The sequence below is a fragment of the Aspergillus puulaauensis genome, chromosome 5 (assembly GCF_016861865.1).
Source record: "Aspergillus puulaauensis MK2 DNA, chromosome 5, nearly complete sequence".
In the NCBI taxonomy this organism is placed as follows: Eukaryota; Fungi; Ascomycota; class Eurotiomycetes; order Eurotiales; family Aspergillaceae; genus Aspergillus; species Aspergillus puulaauensis.
Window position 1 is genome coordinate 2,590,421 of NC_054861.1, and position 18,709 is coordinate 2,609,129.

General features: G+C 50.5%; 6 protein-coding genes across 6 annotated transcripts; 3 read left to right on the top strand and 3 right to left on the bottom strand.

Annotated features, from left to right (window-relative positions):
- Positions 1–310: 310 nt before the first annotated feature.
- Positions 311–1,869, bottom strand: gwt1 (putative GPI anchor biosynthesis protein Gwt1; the record flags this gene model as incomplete). Its single annotated transcript, XM_041706049.1, has 2 exons — positions 311–1,705; positions 1,774–1,869. The coding sequence occupies 2 exons, from the start codon at positions 1,867–1,869 to the stop codon at positions 311–313; spliced, it is 1,491 nt and encodes a 496-aa protein (XP_041558473.1).
- Positions 1,870–5,202: 3,333 nt separating this feature from the next.
- APUU_50991S (bZIP transcription factor) lies at positions 5,203–6,117 on the top strand (the record flags this gene model as incomplete). The annotated part of the gene is made up of 2 exons (XM_041706050.1): positions 5,203–5,509; positions 5,594–6,117. The coding sequence occupies 2 exons, from the start codon at positions 5,203–5,205 to the stop codon at positions 6,115–6,117; spliced, it is 831 nt and encodes a 276-aa protein (XP_041558474.1).
- Positions 6,118–7,181: 1,064 nt separating this feature from the next.
- On the bottom strand, positions 7,182–8,684 carry APUU_50992A (acyl-CoA dehydrogenase; the record flags this gene model as incomplete). The annotated part of the gene is made up of 3 exons (XM_041706051.1): positions 7,182–7,548; positions 7,622–8,470; positions 8,587–8,684. 3 exons carry the CDS (start codon positions 8,682–8,684, stop codon positions 7,182–7,184), a joined length of 1,314 nt encoding a protein of 437 aa, XP_041558475.1.
- A 349-nt stretch (positions 8,685–9,033) lies between these two features.
- On the bottom strand, positions 9,034–9,834 carry APUU_50994A (Ser/Thr protein phosphatase superfamily; the record flags this gene model as incomplete). Its single annotated transcript, XM_041706053.1, has 1 exon — positions 9,034–9,834. The coding sequence occupies one exon, from the start codon at positions 9,832–9,834 to the stop codon at positions 9,034–9,036; it is 801 nt and encodes a 266-aa protein (XP_041558476.1).
- Positions 9,835–10,488: 654 nt separating this feature from the next.
- APUU_50993S (senescence-associated domain-containing protein) lies at positions 10,489–12,092 on the top strand (the record flags this gene model as incomplete). Its single annotated transcript, XM_041706054.1, has 2 exons — positions 10,489–11,140; positions 11,224–12,092. The coding sequence occupies 2 exons, from the start codon at positions 10,489–10,491 to the stop codon at positions 12,090–12,092; spliced, it is 1,521 nt and encodes a 506-aa protein (XP_041558477.1).
- Positions 12,093–14,942: 2,850 nt separating this feature from the next.
- APUU_50995S (putative serine/threonine protein kinase (Kin4)) lies at positions 14,943–18,227 on the top strand (the record flags this gene model as incomplete). Its single annotated transcript, XM_041706055.1, has 4 exons — positions 14,943–15,324; positions 15,376–16,250; positions 16,311–16,605; positions 16,666–18,227. The coding sequence occupies 4 exons, from the start codon at positions 14,943–14,945 to the stop codon at positions 18,225–18,227; spliced, it is 3,114 nt and encodes a 1,037-aa protein (XP_041558478.1).
- Between the last annotated feature and the right edge of the window lie 482 nt (positions 18,228–18,709).

The window sequence follows — 18,709 nt, forward strand, 5'->3', positions numbered from 1 at the left end:
TATTTGGTGGTGGTATGTTCTGTACTACCTTAATGAAGAAGGGACCGCGCCTTGCTACCTCAGCTACGGCATAGCATAGTATTAGTTATAGCTTGTAGGTGGATTCTTGTGATAACCGTAGGCTACTTGGAGTAGCATGCCCTTACTAACTCTAAGAAAGATAGTTGAATACTTTTGAGGAATTAAGTAGTATTATCAAATTTTAGTACAAATACATTTCATCGATCGCCAGAATAATACACAATCCCAACTAGTGAGATGGCTCCCATAAACACACCCCCCTGGTCAATCCCGGACGTCTTGCTAGCAGCTATAATTTGATTTTGAAGTTGATAGCATCAAGTCCCAAAGCGATGCCCGTGGTAACGGCGGCGTACCCAACCAGAACTAGCAAGGCTTGGGTGTTGTTAACATCCAATGTTGGAATGGTTAAATTGACGGCCCCAGTGAGTAGATTAGCGATTAAGAAAATGGCAAGCCCGCCACTGTTAAAGGCTTTCATAATCGGGCTCGTCGCGAGGGTTATCCGCTCTACTTCCTCATTCTTCCCCGTCGATGCTCGGTGGACAGAGGGGAAGAATATCGTTTCGATAAGGCAGAATAGGAAGAGTTGGGCGTTGTTGAAGGCTGCAACCCAGAGAACGTATGGCATATTGGCCAGGCGTCGGGAAACCGGGATGTTGGCACCAAACCCTAGGAAGTATGTTGAGTTCAGTGCAAATAGCGTTATACATCCCAGCGTTTGAATTGCCGCGCGGATCAGTACGCGCTTTCTAGCCTGTTGTGGGGTTGTCGAAGGGGTCATCCCACTAGGAATAATTCTAATTCCTGTGGCACGCCCCGCAAGGAAGATCGCTAGATACCCCAAAAAAGAGAAAATTCCCTCACGATTCTTCGAAAGAAGGTCACTTCCTCGCGGGGAGATGAGGATATAACCCTTCAGGTCGGTAGACTCCAGCGCTACCTGGTAAAGCACCGCAACACCAAGCGAGAGAACCTCATATGAAGGTATAAGTGTGGCCACATCCTCGAATATCTCCACGAATGGAGGAAGGAATCCTAGTGTAAAAAAGAAATTCCAATGCACCCCATATTCGGTGACATGCTCTGCATAGTCCAGATTTTTGACACTATATAGTCGGATAAGACCTAGAACGAGAAGCGGGATGGAATGCCGCATTGACGAAGTAAATCTCTGTGCCAGTGTTTTATTCTGTGATGTACCGGCCTCCCGGCTCTTAAGAACAGAGCGTGCAGATACTACACCTCCCGAAAACACAAAGGATCCCACACCCAGGTCCATCAGTGATGTACCCCAGTTTTCGGCTTTGGCGAAACGACGGGGAAAGACGCGAAAATCAACAGCCAGTATAGCAATACAGGTAATGATCATCATGGCTGCGCGGTAGATTGTGAGGAATGGGTGGATAGGTAAGGATACTGGCGCGACTGGTGCATGTTGCGAGGCTGCGGTCTGCGGAGGCTTCGCTTTTGTCTGTGGCCGACGAGGCCGCGTGCTCAGTAGAAGCAAGATGGCCGGAGATATCAGGAGAACATTTAAGAGCCACGGAGCGGAGGAGTATAGAGTCGTCGCGAATAGGATCGCTAATACGTTGAGCAAGAAGTCGGTAATGAGAGCCGCTGGACCGTAAGGTGTGAAAAAAGAGAGCCGCGATTGGAGCACCGACCAGAGGAAAACAGAGGCCTATACAATTGAAATTAATTAGTAGGCTGGATGAGCGAAAAAGAAGTACAAGAGAGCCCAAAACTAACAGGAGCAACGAGGGTCACTGCGTTGATTTCTAGGATGCTTCCTCCGCTCAGATTCGACACGAAAGCCTCCTTGCGGGACTTGTAGTCTGAGTCCATTTTGGCTAGCCGGTGCAAAATAGACAGCTAGTCAAATTCAAACAGTCCTCAATGCACCATCGTCTGCTGGGTGTTGAGAGTCGCGAGTTGTTCGAGTGTTTGTTCCGACTGGACAGAAATGACGTTGGATTCCATCTGGCCTTTTCGGAGTTATGGTATTACATATTGTTTTGTCAATTGTCGCTGGACAGTGGCGTAATTAATGTAATATGATTACCACACCCGCAGAGTATACAAACACACACACCTTCCACCATCTTCTCTCATCCTCGACTTCCATTGCAATCAGCTTCGATGGCCAGCGGCCTGCATGACATTGTGGCCATCTTGTCTTCTTCAAGTTTGAATCACGACGATCTCCGCCAGCTGTTCGCTCCGTCGCCTCGAGAATGTGTTGGCATCGTTACCCCGCAATTCATTCACAAGATCCCCTCGGGCATTGATCTGGAATTCTGGAAATCGTTATCCAGTGAGTCCAGTCTCTTTTCAGGTCGCCATTAATTCGGACTTCCCGGTTTCGGATGAAGCTCCCCGGCGCCAGTGGGCTGCAAGTGATCGGCCGCGATTCGAAACCTTGAATGTGTTGAGCAACCAGGAAAAAATTATCGGTCAAGCCCGTGACACTATATTACTACTACTATTGTCAACCACAAAATCAAACAGCTGAGATCAAGCTAGGGAAGCCCCCACAATAAATATTTTAGATCATTAACCTCAGTAGTTTGGGTCGCTCACCTGAACATGGAAGATGAGCACAAGATCCGGCGTACTGGAAACGGGGTCGGTCTACAAACCACAAGCGCCACAAAATCCACCAGTTATCCCAAATCATAACTAGGTTTCAGTCTATGAGACAAATGTCAAGTTTTATCGTCTATATTCCAGTCAGCACTAGCCGATGGGCCATTGCCAAAGTTCGCAGGAACTTCAACACAAGGAAGACCATCCATTATTGATAGGTTCGTCATGGCTATCGTTGATGGAGACAATAATAATGCATGTCAAGGACCGGCAAGAGAGTTGGCACGGTCCAAATCAAGAAAATACCACGGCATGTTTCTCAGCCTCTAAGGAAATCCAGGCCCACTACCAAGCATCTCCCAACACCGTACACCGTATTTGTGCTTCTTGGGGTACAGATCAGATTGTTGTCATCTGTCGAATATTGATCGCCAATTTGGAGGGATCTTCATTCTTCATTATTCTTTTGAAAGCTTTGCTTTCGACGCATTCGCAATAAATAGAATGGTTAACTTACGTCTACAAGGTGACAAAGTTCGGACATACTTCGGAAGAAAGCTGGAACCCGGAACATGAACGAATCATGATGGATAAGGAATCGAGAAGAGTTGAGTCAGGGATCTCCGACCTCCGGTTGATGGCTGGCTGGCCAACTCCACTACACTCTGGAGACTCGGCCAATACGTAGTCAACGAACTTGACACCATTATTATTCGAGAAGAAAGAGATCGAAGGCATCATCAAACTGGAGTGTTTCGGCACGTTATGCATGGCTCAGTGAGCCGTTATCATTGGTGTTTTGGTATTTCATCCTTTGCCCAATCCCCGCTTCCATTCTCCGTGTGGTCTCCTTGGGAATACGCACTTGTTACTTTTCATTAATCCATTATTCCTTAGGCATTACTCCCAGGTCCTCCGACGCTATTGAACGCCGTCGTGGATATTTAAGAACGAGATTTTTTATTTTATTTTTCTCAAGGGAAGAGGAAAAGAAAAGGGAAGAAATTATGCACCCCCGCAGCGCCATCTACAGAGTACGTATATGGTCTCCATCGATGGGTCGCAGGGCGATTCAAGCTGTGTGGGCTGTGGAGTCGGCTTTCACCTTCCGCGTGGCTCAGTCGGTAACACCACCCATGGTTCTAGAATCTTAGTGCGAGCGCTTCCAAGATCTGACAATGGAGGTTTCGGAGATGCTCTCGGACAACCTTGGCTTGTCAGCACTAGCATGGTTCATATGCGATTCACAAAATCTTAATGGATTGGAGAACTTATCAACACTTGCCAAGGTCAAAGGCCGGGAATATCAGTACTATATCCTCAAGAATGAATCAGAGACCGCTAAATTCAACTTCGATGCAAACTGTGAAGGGACGAGTTGATGGCCCGACACGGCTTATGGGACGAGGGCGGGCGGTTCGTCAACCCACTGTTCAGAATCCAACTTTCCAACCTCTTTTTTAACCCATCGCAGTGAGTTTTTGCTTTCATTCCCTTTCCGGACAGCGGCATATATTCCTGCGCCAAGCATCGCTGTTCGATGCTTTACCAAACTCTCGAGTCTCTTAAAAGGGACTGGGTCACCGACCCATGGATCTCGAGGGTCTCACGATAACTTTTGGATCCATAGTCGCCACTTCCACCATGTGGCTCGGGGAAGCACCGTACTAACGATGCGGTTTGTTCTTGGAAATTAGGATGTTATTGCCGGATTTCTGGCCCCAGGGGTTATGATACGCTTGGGTCCCGGAATGCAGATTCGGAGCGGACGTGCCGAGAGTCAAAACAGTATTTTCTCGATTACACGGCCAGATCGGGTAACCCCTTTAGGGCACCTTTAACGCTTCTTGGGCGCCGAGTGTCCCCATTTCCAATTGGGAATTAGGGCATGCCTAAACTCCGTGGGTGGGTTGGTCGGAGGATTCCATAGCGCGGACCCATAGGAATAGCTCCTTTAGAAGGGACGCTATGCTCGCCATTGCCACCATCTCACAGTATCTCCCCAAGTCTCGTTCTTTGTGCCTGCCCATTATTGGCGCCCTATGCGCCAGAGGACTGGTGTCTTGAAAAGACAGCTTCCACGGAGTATCCACGGCCTCAAAGCTCCTGACTACGGGCTTAATAATGCTGTTGTTGAGATTCAAGTCCACTCTCCGTCAATAATATTTGGCATTATTATTGATACTGACCCCAATGTTCTGGTGGTGATTGCGAAAGATGATACAGCCTAAGCCGGAGCCGATCTCAGCTCGCGACATCCGCGACCTTCCTTTCCAGTGGCTCGCTTTGGGGTAGATCCCTTTATCTTTATGTCGTACCGCACCAGCGATGGGGCTCCGTCCATTAATTCTTTTTTTACCCTCTTGCCATATTTTCATTTCTTTTATTTTCCCCCCTTCCCCAACCAACTCTAACTTACCAGGGCCCACGCACGTGGTACGACTATAACCACCTTAATATTCAGTGAAATCCGACATCTGTGCCGCGCACAAACCTGGAATGTAGCGTCCTTACCTTACATTCAAGCCTGCCCTTAGCGAAAGAATCAGACCTACTGAATCTATCAACCCGACATCCAAATCGGAGCACATAATGAGCTCCAACCAAGACCCCTCCCAGTTTAAGAAGAAAGAAACACGGGCTGGGACACGTAGAGTAACGTCGCTTACCGCAGAACAACTGGAAAGAAAGCGTGCCAACGACCGTGAGGCCCAGAGGACAATTCGACAGCGGACAAAAGAACACATTGAGCGATTGGAACTTCAAGTGGCTGAGCTTAGAGCCAAAGGGGACAAATTCGACGAGATCACGCGAAGAAATGCTATCCTGGAGACTGAGATCAGGGCGCTACGACATCAGTTAGCCACATCACCAGGACATACAGGGTATCAAAACTTAGGTGAGTATTTCGCCTGTTGTTTCGTATTTACATGAGGTTATCCCAGTCGCACCCCGCTGACCCTTATCTGACGTCGGTCAGAAGAGCCATACAGCCAACAGCCGGGGCCGATCATTCCATCCCCTCAATACCCCGATGCTCTAGGGGCGAACTCAACCCCCAGGACGCCATCAGTTTTATCAACATCAAGTCAAGTTTCAACTTCGCGTGACTGGCCTCCTTACACTTCAACTCGCTCTTCTTCAAGATGCGAATCCTCGGACACAGAGTACCCAACCAGAGTCGAACCCTGGGCTTTCGAGGGGCCTCCCCAAGCGCCTGTGCCAATGTCTATACCACATTCGCACGTTAGTTACCACCCGCAAAGTAGCAGACATGTACCAGAACCTGCGTTTTCATCGTATCAGCCGCTGTACCCCGGACCGAGCGCCAGTCGGGCGGCGGCGGAGGAATCTGCTCGAGTAACAGTATCGGCGCCACCAGAGAATCAAGCAACCGCATACCCTACCCTACACCCGCCGCCGCAACCGCAATTTCAACAGATGATGACCCATCCTTCCCAGCCTCCACGAAGTGGTTATGATTACGACTGGGTCCACCGCTCTTGATGTCCGAATGGCTTCCTCAGACAAGTGCGCATCTCAAGGAACTAGCGATACGCCAAACGCCAGAACGCAAGTGATCGGAGCAATCAAGTCGTGCCCTGCTGCTCAACAAACGTACTACACATCAAATCAGCCGTGTAAGTACCCAGTCACTGGGACTGGACACCAACACCAATGTCAACACACCCATTACCGCCATCGACATATAATCCTACAATACAACCAGCTAATCGAGCGTGCATCGAATCCGACAGTGCACGAAAACACGTTCGGATTCCAGGAATCCGCCCACTCTAATTCAGCGCCCAGCCCGTCAAACGCCTCTCGATCCCTAATATCATCAATAACAACAACACCATCAGACCTACGTCGAGCCACCGCGATATCAATTCGATGCACCAAAACGAACCCGCGCGTGCTACGAAACATAATCTATTACCGGGCAAGGCGAGTCACTGCTCTTGATATATAGCCATGGGCACCGATTTCCTCCGATGATTCTCATATCCCGTCCACCATCCGCGCTTGACCTCCCATTCATCCGGCCATCCGTTTGGCTCGGAGTCGCCCTCCAATGCCCTCCTACTATACAAATTCGACGCAAACTATCGGCTCTTGAAGGGTGGGGGCATCAACACCCAATCCGCCCGAAAACCGGATTGGCGTCATTTAATTACGACATTACATCCATGGATCATCCTTGAGTGGCCCGGAAAAAGTATCCCCGTGCGCCACCCGTGCAGGATGTTAGGGCTGATTGTTATTATTCGGCCCAGCTTGGAAAATCATGAAATGAAATGCAATGCAGCGAAACACGGCGAGAAAAGGTTATTTTTGAATAAGAGATACCCATTCTACATACACAATTTATACATACCACCCTATCTACTCTATCGACCAGGCACGGTCGAGTTATTGTATCATGTAATTAATCGTCATAATTGAACTGTCCTGAACTCGTCCTGCTCGACAAATATGCGGCGTCGCCGTAGCCCATTGACGACATGTTTCATGAGTGTCCAGCACAGCGAAACCAGTACAGAAAATAAGGAATAAGTAGTCCATATTTACTGCGTGTACTGCTTCTGCAATAACTTGGCAATCGTCTGCAGCTGAATGTTACTCGTACCCTCGTAGATCGCACCGATCTTGCTATCACGGAACATCTTCTCCGAGATACCCTCCCGAACGAAACCCATGCCGCCCATCCACTCGACGGCAGAGCCGGAGACACGGCCGGCGACCTGGGAGGCGTAGAGCTTGGCCATGGCCGCGTCCTGCACAAAGTCCTGGCCAGCTTCCTTCTTGCGGGCAGCGTTGAAGACAAGAGCGCGAGCAGCCGCGATCTCGGTGTAGGCCTGGGCAATCTGGTGCTGCATACCTTGGAATTCACCGATGAGTTGGCCGAATTGGCGGCGGTCGTTCCAAACATAACTATTGGTTTATCAGTATTATTGTTTTTCAATATGATATGAATAGAAAAAAAAAAGGTCTTGCTTGAGCTTACCGAGCAGCTTCTTCCCAAGCACCTAGTGCCAGGCCGGTCATTTGGGCGGCGATACCAATACGGCCTTCGTTTAGAAGACCAATGGCATACTTGTAACCCTGACCTTCCTCACCCAGGAGGTTGCCCTTGGGGATTACAACGTCATCGAAGTTGAGCACGCAGGTGCTGCTAGCTCTGATTCCGAGTTTCTTCTCCTTCTTCGCAATTGAGAATCCGGGGGTATCCTTCTCCACGATGAAGGCAGTGATTCCCTTATATCCCTTGCTGGGGTCGAGGTTGGCGAAGACAATGAAAACACCCGCCTCCATAGAGTTGGTGATCCACATCTTGGATCCGTTCAGCTTGTAGCCATCCGCCGTCTTCTCAGCCTTGGTCTGAAGGGCAAAGGCATCTGATCCAGAAACAGGCTCCGAAAGACAGAATGATCCAACTGTCCCGGTGGCCAGCTTAGGGAGCCACTTCTTCTGAACCTGCGCATCGCCCCACTTTATGAAAGCGGTGTTCACGAGGGTGTTGTGAACGTCAACCAAAACACTGACACTGGGATCGACGCGAGCCAGCTCCTCAATAGCCACGATCGCGGCAGTGAAGTTCATCCCCGCGCCACCGAATTCTTCGGGAATCTCAATGCCCATAATACCTTGCTCGAAGAGGTGCTCTACCAAAGCCGGGTCCATAGTCTCGGTTTCATCCATCTCCCGAACCTTCGGGCCAATTTGCTCCTGGGCAAACTTGGATACTGTATCGGCCATCAAGGACTCGGTCTCGGAGAGGTGTGAGATTGGTGTTGGTGTGAGGCTGGCCAGATCGACGTCGCGCCGCCGGCAAGTGGTAGAGAAGGCATAAGTGCTGGAGGAAAAAACACATTAGCGATAATCCACATGAATTGCTCCCTATCCGCCACAAAATGGCCAGTATAATATTCCACACCCCGGCTTTTCATGATTCAAAACACAGAAGCATACCTTTGAGGAAGTCGAGAAGCCAACGGTCGGGTTGCAACAGGGCGGATAGAGGGGATGGTGCGGGACAGAGGCCGCAACGCACGTGTAATAGACGCCATCGATATGGGATAGTGAGCTCTAACGGGAGGAGAAAACGGACCGAGTAATGTTTAATGACACGGGCAGAAGAGGAGGGAAGGAGGAGAGATTTCACGAGGGGGAGAATGGCGGATCCGGGGTAGAGGAAGTACGAGCACGAGTGAAGACGACCAGCCTCGGCAGCCTCGGTACGGTTAAAGTCGGCCCTCCGAATTGGGAAATCCTCTTGGCCCTCAATAATTTGGCCGGCCATCTCTCCGAGGCCGATTTTCTATAGAGTACGTTTGATGTCCATGGCTCTGCAAGTTATTGTATTCCGCGGCCAAAAAGATCATAACGACGGCCTCACGAAGCCGACCGTTCTACTAACTAAACATGAACCACCTTTTCCGGGTCAAACGCCTTCGCTTGAGCAAAATAGTAGCCCCTCTGGTTTGCCAGCACTCTTTTCCCCGTGCGTTGTTGGGTGTAATCACAGTTGTAATGTGTATGTCCAAATGCCCAAAGCCTTACTTGTGGCTTGTCCCAGCAATCCTCGCCAGTGAGATCGGTTGAGAAGGCTGAGGATATCGGACTGCTAGTATGGGCAGGATCACAAGCTTCGGATTCGACTGTCGGTGAATGATGGGTGAAAATGACGATTTTCTGGTGAGGATTTGCAGCGATTATCTGCGATACTTGCTCATTCAGCCATCTTCGATCCGCTTCGTGAGCTTCGCAGTGAGCTTCGACAGTCCAGTCACTAATGTCGTAGAAGTCATTCAGACGATAGCTGACTGACAGTGATTGAGACTTGGGAACCCTGGAATGAAATGTACATCCGAGCACTGTCACATCGTCGGAAATGTCATATCGTGTTTGGTCAAGAAAGACGAACTTTCCCAGTCCCGTCTCTTGGGTTCGTCGCCGACTGATGTCTTCAGAGAACGCTCTCACCCGACGTTTCGCGATCGACCAGTTGGAGCCGTACGGCTCATGGTTTCCCAGTAGAAAGAAGACCAGCTCGAAGTGCCGAAGTTGCGTTTCCAGAAAGGCAAACAGCTCGTCGTCCCTCGCGGTTCCAATATCTCCCAGGAGTGCGAGATAGGGAGTTTTGGGAGGGATGTGGAACAGGTCGTATGCGCGGGGATTCTCAAGGTGGAGGTCCGACACAATCTGGAAAGCTGCCATCTCAATTGGCTCTGGAGAAAATGCTAATTGGAAGGAGAAGCTGGCTTAAGCGCTCTTACCAATGGCCGATCAATCTCTGTAGCCGCCGTTGGTGGGAATTTCTATTTTAGTTGGCAAGACGATACGAGACAGTTGGGTCTCAATTTTTCTCCTAATCTCCAACTCGCAATCCCAACAACTGAGGCATTATCTCTCGATTTCCAGTTGTTTCTGCGCCCGTCCGTTTGGCGGTGTCACATCGCATCCATGACGCTGTTAGTTGCTATTCTTACAAAGTTTCAGCCACTCACAGTTCATGTGGCGGTGCAATCTGGAGTGCCAATGTGGCGCAGTTGTGGGATGGGCGCTTATTCACCCGGTCGATAACCACTTAAAGGAGCCCCTCCAAAGCTCCCAAGAGCCCAAGAGTGCAGCCTGCATCATATTAATTTCTTTCTTCTCCCGTTTCTTCCATCTCTTTGGAAATCTCTCTCACATCTCATCTGTTTTAAATAGACGTGGGTGACTGTGTTTTAGAGTCTGCGACTTGACACTACTTACAGTTGAACTTGCGACGGCCCCATAACGTCATACGCGATATCGTCGAGAGTCCAGAACTCACTCTTTGAATCCTTCGGAGTCTCAGACCCTTGTGTCTTTACACCCCACCCAACCATGGCTTCGACTTCGAATGACCCTAGACTCCTCTACAGCATCAACAATGTCCACGCATTTCACGTGCAGGACGGCGAAGAGTCGAGCCTGACACCGTCTGGTCCTCAGACGCTCTCGCTTCTGATGGTCCCAACTACAGCTTCCACATCTCAGAACCAGAACATACCTTTGTCGCCCGCCCAAGAAACCCCGCCTGAAGAGGACTTCTATCTGCATCTACATCTTCCTCCGGAGCTTGACTTGGCTCTCCCTGCTACCACCCAGATTTACCACCAACCCCCGAGTAGCTATATCGTTCCTCGCTGGGATTTGGGACCAGATGCAGGCGCTTTCATCCGTATCCAATTTCCCGGAATTGGATCCGGGCCCAATAAGGTGACGCAGGAAGATATTGATACTTTCGAAACAATCCTTGCTCAGTGCACGGCTTTCCATGAGCGTGCGCAAGTCGCGAAGGACCATGCAGCTTATAACCCTGCGGCCTTTGCACCGGGTGAGGGCTATGTGTCCTCGCCAGGGCCTTCCGGACCTAGCGATAGAAAGGATGCACACGGACGTATTGTCCTCGTGGACGAAGAGGATGGAAGCGTTGTCGGCGAGATGGAAGGATATGATGTCGTTGAGGAATCTGATGTCAAACCCGGCTCGAAGAGTAAGTCTTGCTTCTCTTGCTTCTCTCGCTTCTCTTATAAACGATGTTACGAATATCAGTCTAACATTCTTCTTTTCATACAGGGCCTGTCCAAATCCAGCTTCCTACTGAAGGCGAGGGCAATCAAGTTGACGTCAGCAATGTATCTGAGGAATACCTTGCAACATCGCGACACCCCGCATACAAGGGCTCATCTCTTGTTCAATCGTCTGCCACAGCTTCTCGCTTGATTGTGACTGGATCCACGTATCTCGCCAACGCAATGACCAGTGGTGCAGGCACGTTCACTCGAAAGGTCAAGGCGAACCCAAAGCCAGCGACCTTTTCAGACGCCACTCATACTCGGGTTCGCAAGATCGGAACTTTCTCCAGCGGTGCAGCTGGCATCTCTTCGAAAACGGTTGGCCAGGTTGGCAAGTACGCGCAGAACTTTGGTGCCTCTATGGCCGGTCGTAATAATGGAAAGGCTCGGGGCGATAGGTCAACGGCCCCTGAGAGTGGAAAGCCGGGAATTCTCAACAAGTCAATGATCGCATTTTCCACATTGGCAGATGGCATTGAACAAGGTGCGCGGAATGTATTGACGTCTGGGTCATCCGCCGCATCTACAATGATTGGCCACCGCTACGGAACGGAAGCCGGCTCGGTCGCTTCCAACTTGACAGGAGGCATCAAGAATGTGGGGTTAGTTTATATCGACGCCTCTGGGGTTAGCCGCAAGGCGATTATCAAGTCGGTCGCCAAGGGTATGGTCGTTGGGCGCATGAAGGACGGGCAGCAAGTCGTTGTCGGCGCGGGCGATGGTGGAGAGGTTTCCCCTCCAGGAGGACCAGGACAGAGCGGCAGCCCGGCCGCAAGACGGCCGTCTCCCAGCCCAACGCCGCCTCCCGCATACGGCGCCTCGGGGACTTACTCGCTCGGCGGGGCAAGTATGTCGGGCGGTAAGCGCTGAACCTGCCAAACTGGGCCGTCAACTTCAAGTCAACGAGGATTTGCTTTTCCTTCTTTTTTTCTCTTATGAGTTATTCTTGCTTCTCTATTCTAATACGACCGGTTGTTATTTATGAATCTATGAAGAGTTACGGCAAGCTATCGTTGTTTTTGTTTTGTTTCTGTCCATCTAAAATAGTGACGTGAGCTTGGGTTAAGACTGCGGTGCGGGTCTTGGTTTAATCTACAGTTGCATCGGTTGAAAAGACTTTTACTTCGGAGGATGAGAAAGGAGCGAACTATGGACTAGCATGCAAATATATAGTTCCAGAGTTAGAATATAGCTTTCGAATGACTAGAAATACTCATCTTGACCAGTAAGAAACATCTATTCTGCAAGGTAGAGGTTAAGTTTTGAATTACGAGGCTAGAAGTACCAATAGTAGGACTAGTATTGTTATATATTGCGGCGCCTAGGAGTCGATATAGGTATTTATTTATCCCTAGTATTCAATTGAGTTGAGAAGACAACCCTCGAGCAAGCCGACCAGACGCCATTTGAAGCAAGTCAATTACGAAAGGGATGCAGGACCAGGCAGCTTGGATGGGGCCCTCGGGTTGCTAAGTTGCTATGGGGTCTCTGGCGCGATCCGAGAGCTTCCATGGGACGGGATGGAGATGCAGATGGAGATGGAAGCTTTGCCGTGGTAACAGCGCCGAGCACAGCGAGAACTCGACAACTCGACAGTCGAGACTCGGCTGCATCGCCGCTCACAGACTCGCTTCTGCAGGCCAGTGCTGGCACAGAGATCAAAAAACAATTATGTACAAGTTCAGATGATTGACCGCCAGTTTGTTGACTGCGACAGCTTCAGTTAAGATGACGATCGGCTGCGCCCGAGGCTCTACTCCGCTTTAGCGACTTACCAGCCAGGATGAAACAGTGGTTCGCTGCCCCTGATGATTTGGCTGGTTTCGTTCAAAATCGAGGGTCAGCCTTCGGGACCAGGAAATAATCCATGATTCATTTGCTGTGCTGTGGATGTGAGTGTGGACTGTGGAGGTTGGGTTTCATGAGTCTAAATGTCTGGCTGTCTACTATTATCGGCAGGGTCAAGGTTGGCAGTGGCAGCTCGAACTCAGCTGATGGAATCGCCTTACCACATCACCGAATACGATCAGTGTTATTAACTACTCTATTCTTATTCTCGTCGCTACGTAGCAAAGGGAGGTCTAGTCTGTGCATCGTTGCGTTTCAGGTCATGCGTGTAATGATCGCTGTTATTCGATCTGGTTTTGCACCTCGACCGTGGCCATCGAATCACCACCAGGAGGATGGAAGACGGGCCAGAACTTTGCGAAGCCAAATACAAGAAGAGCGCTGAGCATCAAAACAACCGGAATAAGATAATTGAGCCCCGTAGCCAGCGGTATCATCGTTTGTAGAGCGCGAGTCGATTGTTGCCCGCCCACTGCAACCCAACTGTTTCTTCTCCGACGTGGACGAGCTCCTCACAGCCAGTCCGGACGACTCTCGCAGTCTCTCTTCCTCCCGGTCTCCTTCTCTTCCTCCTCCCACCCCCTCCTCCCCTTCCTTTCTACCCTTCGCCGTTTCTTTCTTGTTCCCTTCTTTCTCCTCCCTTGGGTCGATTATACCCGTCTCCTTGGGGCTCTGGTTGCCGCGCGCTCTCCTCTCCCCTCGCGCCGTTACCATTAACCCCCTGTCCGCTCTCTGGGCCTCTGCAAGAGTCGACCTCTTACAACGCCCTCTCGCCGCTACCTCGCTCCTCAAATTCCTCCTCCCGTCGATCATGCTCGCCTTATTCTAGAACACGCTCTGCCTTTTCAATTCGTTCTGCAGCCGCGTTGGGTTGGGATAGCCTGTCTCCGACTTCCACCCGTTTGGCTTGTGCTGGTCGCGTCTTCCGAGGCTCCCTTCCCGCCCGCGTTTGTCGCTGCCGCTCATTCTCGTCCTCACCAGCGCATTCCCAACCAGGTAGCTGATACTTCTGGAGAGAGCTGGAGTTCAAGAGGCATTTCTGCAGTGCAGATCCACAATTGTCATATTTCCGCGACCGAGTCCACCATCACATCGAAAAAACAATCCAAAAAAAAAACAACAACAACATATTTCCTTTGTTGCGAAGCTCCCCCTATTTCCGACTCTGCTTTTTTTGAGCTTATATTTTATATTGTGTGCTTTTATTTTAATTGCTCGACCTGGTGTCTTCGATATACCATTGACAAATTCGGCTTGTTGTGATATTAGCCTGTGTTCTTCGCTTTTAGCTGTCAGTTCAGCCTAACCCCCTAATTAGTGACAGCCAACTAACTTGAACCGATCGCGATTCAGCTGCCCAACCGGACTGACTAGCTATCTGTTGAACATTCGATCACAGTCGCCGAACAACCAAAATCAAAGGGAGAGAGAAGAAAATTGGAAATTCACGAAATAGGGACGAAACAAAAAAAAAAAAAAGGCCAGGAAGATATCCAATCAGGAAGGGCGATTTGCGTGTTGGGCGTTGTGTCCTCGATTGCAGTATATCAAACGCGCAAGGCTGATCGCTCATTTTCTCCCTGTGTGAGCCTGAAGCGGCCGCCTTGGACCGAAACACAGCAAGCAGTCTAGAGGACTAGAAGCGTATGTACGTGATAAACAATTATCTGCACCAGGCTCAACCCCTTTCCGCATTGCACATAAGTCATTCGTGTTTCCTCCCGGCGTTTCGAATCGAGTGTGCGATAATATATCTCGTTATAGGGCCGCCGGAGCCGACGCGGGGAAGCTCCACAAATGTTTGTTCAAGGAATGCAAGCTAATCTGACTATAGCATTTACCCCTTCTGGTCCTGACAGCTTCTTTTCGGCTATGAGCGATTCCATACCGCAGGCTCTGCCACGCACCCATGCCTCTCAAGCCATGACCCCCGCGGCTTTGTCGACCGCCCACAGCAATACAAGTCGATCACCCGTCTATCAAGACCTTCTCGGTGGACCACCTATCCCGCCGCCGAGGACTTCGTCGAACCACCAAAGAAGCCATCGTAGCTCCAACAAAGAGTCTAGCGCAGGGAAGATATCAGGGTCGCGTTATACGAGCAAGGGCGACGAGCGGAGTCGCCGTGACAAGAAAGGTGACGAATCTCGTTCTCGCCGTCAGGCCGCTCAGCCATTCGACGATCCGTCAAGAGGGCCAAGCACCCACAATAAAAGCTCCGCTCAACACGAGGATTTTATGGAGACAATTCCGAGTCAGGGCACGTTGGTGAAAGAGTCAAGTACCGTTATTAATCAGGTTTTAGTGAGCGATCCCGCCGTCGATATCGAACGAGAACAAGCCCGTAAAACAACGGCACCGGTATCGACACCTAACGAGAACGCTTCGGCATCGGGATTGGGTTTAATGGGTGATGAAAATATGGAGGACGGTGGCCGAGTCGGTATGCCAAGCCGACAAGAGTTTCCCGAGCATACAATCAAGCGCAAAGAAACGACGTTTGGCCAGTATATTCTCGGGCAGACGGTAGGCGAGGGCGAATTTGGAAAGGTCAAGTTGGGTTGGAAGCGAGATGGCTCTATTGAGGTGGCCATTAAGCTCATTCGCCGTGAATCACTTGGATCGAACCCGAATCGGTTGCCCAAGATCTACCGCGAGATCTCCATTCTGCGGGATCTTTCTCACCCGAATATCGTCCGCCTTCACGAAATGGTAGAAACGGATCGTCACATTGGAATTATCATGGAGTATGCATCGGGCGGTGAGCTTTTTGATCATATTCTCAGAAACAAGTATCTGAAGGATAATTCTGCTCGACGTCTTTTTGCGCAACTTGTATCTGGTGTAGGTTACCTGCACAAGAAAGGTATCGTCCACCGTGACTTGAAGTTGGAAAACTTGCTTCTCGACCGGAACCGCAACATCATCATTACAGACTTCGGCTTTGCAAATACGTTTGACCCCACTGATGAACTCAGTGAGGAAATCGAGTATAACCTCACCAATAAAGAGTTCGTGAAAAGGATGCGCTTGGATAAAACCAACACCAAGGGTGTGCGTCGAGGAGACTTGATGCAGACAAGCTGCGGAAGCCCTTGTTACGCTGCCCCGGAGCTCGTTGTGAGCGATTCGCTTTATACTGGACGAAGGGTAGACGTGTGGAGTTGTGGTGTTATTCTTGTGGGTGGCCTTGTGCCTTTTCATATCAAGTTCGCACAATCGCTGACCAGGTGCCACTAGTATGCTATGTTAGCGGGGTATCTTCCGTTCGATGATGATCCAGCAAATCCCGATGGAGATAACATCAATCTGCTGTATAAATATATCGTCACGACTCCCCTTACATTCCCCGAATACGTTACACCCCATGCCCGTGATCTATTAAGGCGGATATTAGTCCCGGACCCTCGGAAACGAGCAGACCTTTTCGAAGTTGCTCGCCACAGCTGGCTCAGTGATTACGCCGACATTGTCTCGCACATCACCAGCAGCACCACCAAGGTGGCTGACGTCTCCTCCACCACCGTTTCCCGCGGTATGGGCCTCCCTAACAGTAAACTGTCCCTGCTGTTCCGTACTAATTTAGCTTCGATAGAGCAACCCAGAGAAGGTCCAGCACTTGCCCGCAGTGCTTCCGTCAGAGAGCCTCCGAAGACCCACCACGGCTCGAGCCCATCGGTTGGAGGTCTTGTACATCACCCAGGGGACATTTCGCAGGATCAAAGCGACAGGTCCAAGACTCCTCGAGACACCAAACGTCGAACAGTCCAAGTGGAATATGTTGCTCCTCAGTCTCAGACCTCAAGAGGAGAAACCTCCGGGTCCAGTGCAACCGTCCAGAACGCCTCTCCCACCGAACCCGTATCATCAAGGGCAAAACCAACCGGCCAGGATTACTCTACCCATACTCAAACTGTACCCGAGCAAACGAAACAAACCACCACCCGCCAGGCCCCGGCACTCCCGCCTACACATTTACCTCGTTCTACGTCCGAAACCCCAGCCCTCTCAGGGACAGCGCCTCAACCTACCCGACCTACCACCGGAGGCTCCATGGCTTCATTCAATGCGGGGCGTTTGCCATCTCGCGGGTCTTACGGGCAGCCCGTGGCACCTACTGTGGCCGCTACGAACGCCCAGGGTCGACTCGCGCAGCCGAAGAGCAAACAATATGTTATTTCTGCGCCGATTCAGCAAGACGCCAACCAAGTTGCCAGCGTCGATCATCAAAGTGCACAAAATCTCCCATCCAAATTCAACACAACCCCTCGACAGGAACCCCCGAAGGGCCACAAGAGATCAAGTACTGTCTCCAGTATTGGCGAAAAGTTATTTGGAAGGTCTGGCTCTATTTTTGGCGGACGTGGTGGCCAAACAAATGTACCAAGGCAGCAGAAGACTGGCAAGCGCTACCCTCCCACGAGCATGAGGGATCCGTATGGTGGCGACGATTCGAGGATGTCAATGGACTCGCGACGCTCAGCTCAGTATGGCTATGGCCGCAAGACAAGCGAAGCGGGTGGCGAGGGCAAGCCGCGACGTTTCTCTCTACTTCCACCCTCGTTCTCGCTGAGGGGGATTTCGTCGTCAAGCAGGTCAGAAACGCCTGATGAGGAGCCTCAAGATCGCGCTCCGGACAACCGAGTAAGCCAGCGCCCATCAACAGGAGCTCTACCAAGTCGTACCCGGGCTACTAGCTATGGTGCTCACGATACGATTGCTGCCGGAGCAACTGATGGCCCCTCGGATGATGTTATTGTCAATGATGACCCAGTCAATTACCAGAATCGCATCGATCAGCAATTTGCGGCGCTGCACTCAAACCACAGTGAGACTTACCAGCCGACCCAGTATGGTGCTACCTCAGCGGAACAGGTTCATCAGAATGATAACGAACACTATTACCGGAATCATTACGGTAATCATTCGACACCTAATTACTACGATGAATATAATGGTGTGCATGACAACGGATCCAAGGCATCAATGCAAACTGGGCGTTCCTCAAATCGGCCAGGTGTCTTGCAGAGAAACCACCGGAAATTTGCAGACGCATACGAACATGAGTCGCATCACTCTGGTAGCTCTGGAGCAGCCCGAAAAGTGATGGACTTTTTCCGTCGACGAGCCAAGTCTAGAGCTGGAGACGAGCGTTAAGGCCCACCTACTCTAATTCACAGTCTCGGCTTATATTTTCTTCTCTTTTAATTATTCCGTCTGATTGGACTGGATTCAACTTTCTTCTTGGTCTTCATCGTGGCCTGCGACCGACGTGAGAAGACCTAAGAGATCAACACTTCAGGTCTTGATAACATTGCTTCTTGTTCGCCTATATCTGAGGATTCAAGAAAGCTACGAAGACGACGTGTCGTCTACACTGGACCCAGGATTCGAACGCAGCTGGGTAGATCGAGGCGCGATTCGATCGACGCTTTTTGGGAGAAAGGAAGTCGACCAGACCAGGCTCTAGGATTACTGTACGTTGAAAGAGCAGAGAGGTTATTTGGATACCCCCGTGATACCCGCGCAACTTTCGTCCCGTTCTGTTGCATGTAGCTATCAGTTTGTCTTCTGTTGTACCAGCAGCCATTTTTTTTCTTCTTGCATGCATATCCACATCTAGCATGTTTGCATTTTTC